This window comes from Brachypodium distachyon, chromosome 1 (genome assembly GCF_000005505.3).
Source record: "Brachypodium distachyon strain Bd21 chromosome 1, Brachypodium_distachyon_v3.0, whole genome shotgun sequence".
Taxonomy (NCBI): domain Eukaryota; kingdom Viridiplantae; phylum Streptophyta; class Magnoliopsida; order Poales; family Poaceae; genus Brachypodium; species Brachypodium distachyon.
Genome location: NC_016131.3, coordinates 12,885,334 through 12,887,376, shown reverse-complemented (window position 1 = coordinate 12,887,376; position 2,043 = coordinate 12,885,334). Strand labels below are relative to the sequence as shown.

Sequence of the window (2,043 nt, the reverse complement as noted above, 5' to 3'; positions counted from 1 at the left end):
TGGCCTGGCCATGCCAACGGAACACCAACCAAGTTAATTAAATATGACCTGATTGCGTTTTCACAATTTTCACACGGTCAGCCAGCGAACCAAATGGGACGTGGCCGATTGGATTGCGTCAAAGCGAGAGCGCCAACGAACGGCACACGACCGACACCGAAGCTGCAAGGCCCGCGCGCTAGCTGCAGCCTGGCTCGCCGTACCTACCGCTCCAACGGCACGGGGCACACACACAGCCTGCAGACGCAGACGGCTACGCGACCCCGTCTGGCTCGATCGGTCGCGTCTCGTCGCCTATATATTCCCCCCTGCCGCCCCCTTCCGTTTTCAGTGCACTTCCTCTCGCTACAACTACTCCCACTGCAGTTACTCATAACCGAAACGAACGAACAGGGGCACGCACGCAAACGCAATGGCGGCACGGTTTCCCTCTCTCCTCTGCGTGGCGCTGCTCTGCCTCTTGGCGCCGCATTCCCTCGCGCAGACATCGCCCGCAGCCGCCCCGGCCAACAACGCTCCGCCGAAGCCCTCCTCCAAGGCCACGCCGGCTCCGGTCGCCACCACTCCTACCGCCAGCCCGGCCCCGCCTGCTGCCGACGCAGCACCCCCCACTCCTGCCGCGGCAGCGGCGCCAGCCACTACTACCCCTGCTTCCGCCGCGCCCAAGTCTTCCCCAGCCACCCCTGCCGCCGCGCCCACCACCCCCGTCACAGTACCCGCGCCGGTCCAGGCCCCCACTACGGCACCTCCCACGCCCAAGGCCCCCGCGCCCGTGACAGTACCGGCGCCTGTCCAGGCCCCGGCTATGGCGCCTCCTAAGCCCAAGGCCCCCGCGCCCGTGACAGCACCGGCGCCTGTCCAGGCCCCGGCTATGGCGCCTCCTAAGCCCAAGGCCCCCGCGCCTGCACTGCCGAAGGCCACCGCACCTGCCCCCGCGGCAACCGCTCCTGCCGTAGTTGCACCAGCGGCCGCTGCTCCCACAGTTGAGGCACCGGCAGCCGCTGCTCCCACCGTTGAGGCACCGGCGGCCGCTTCCCCCGCGCTCGTTCCAGCAGCGGCGCCGGCCCCGGAGACGAAGCCCATCGAAGGACCGGCCCCCGCGCCAGCCAAGAAGAAGTCGTCGTCCAAGGACAAGAAGAAGAAGAAGAAGATGGCCCCCGCCCCGGCTCCGGCCGCAGTGGCACCCGTCGCCAAGGCCACCGAGGCGCCCGTCTCTGCCGCTGCGGCCCCCGGACCCAGCGGAGCATCCACCGCCGCCGACACCGCAGTATATATACACGCCCACTCAAAACTGACACTATATAACCGCAGTTCTTTTTCATTGACGTGCCTCAAACTCACCTAACGTGTACATTGTCATTGGTTATTGCAGAATGCTGCGGGAAGAACCACCCAGACGATGGCGAGCATGATTCTGGTGGCGCTTGGCGTCGTGGCGATGCTCGCCTAGATCCTCCCTAGGGACAGTTCAACCCGATCGATGCGATTGATGCGTGTGTTTGTGTGCGCGCAGGTCCCTTTTCCGCTGTGTGGATTTGGACAAGGGACACGAGGCCAGCCCTTTTCTTGTTCTTGTGTGCAGTAGCGCTCGTGTTGTGCGGATTCCTGCTTTGCCTTGCCTTGAGAGACAACTGCGCAGATTGTGATACGAGAGAGACAGAGAGAGTGAGTGCATGTGTATTGTTAAAATTATTTATTCATATTTATACAGCATTGTTACTGTTCTATTTACGACTACTCTTTATCCCTCTGCTTTTCAACGCAAACCATAGGATGGGATTGCCAAGCTTCGATTTCGCATTCTGCCTAGTGTTCCTTCTGTCTCATATCAAGTGTCTCAAAATTACTAAATATGGATGTATTTATATGAAAAAACATCTAAATACATGTAATACTTCGACACTTAATATGGGACGAAAAGAGTACTAGACTAGAATATTTTTCTTCGAGCCCGCGATGATCTTGCAACAACTTCTCTGTCGCTCGTTTTACATTGTGGTGTGTTTGGATTCTCCACATCCAAAGTAAAGTTATGTAGATGCC

The 2,043-nt window shown here is 59.5% G+C and overlaps 1 protein-coding gene across 1 annotated transcript; it reads left to right on the top strand.

The window, feature by feature from the left end:
• The first annotated feature begins 312 nt into the window (after positions 1-312).
• Positions 313-1,731, top strand: LOC100830568 (skin secretory protein xP2). The gene is made up of 2 exons (XM_010235016.3): positions 313-1,267; positions 1,373-1,731. Exons 1-2 carry the CDS (start codon positions 413-415, stop codon positions 1,448-1,450), a joined length of 933 nt encoding a protein of 310 aa, XP_010233318.1. The 5' UTR covers positions 313-412; the 3' UTR covers positions 1,451-1,731.
• Positions 1,732-2,043: the final 312 nt, after the last annotated feature.

Bases quoted from the DNA above. Each gene is read 5' to 3' on its own strand.
- LOC100830568 (XM_010235016.3), top strand. From the start codon at position 413: ATGGCGGCACGGTTTCCCTCTCTCCTCTGCGTGGCGCTGCTCTGCCTC. The intron at 1,268-1,372 runs GTATATATACAC...TGGTTATTGCAG, and splicing joins CCACCGCCGCCGACACCGCA to AATGCTGCGGGAAGAACCAC.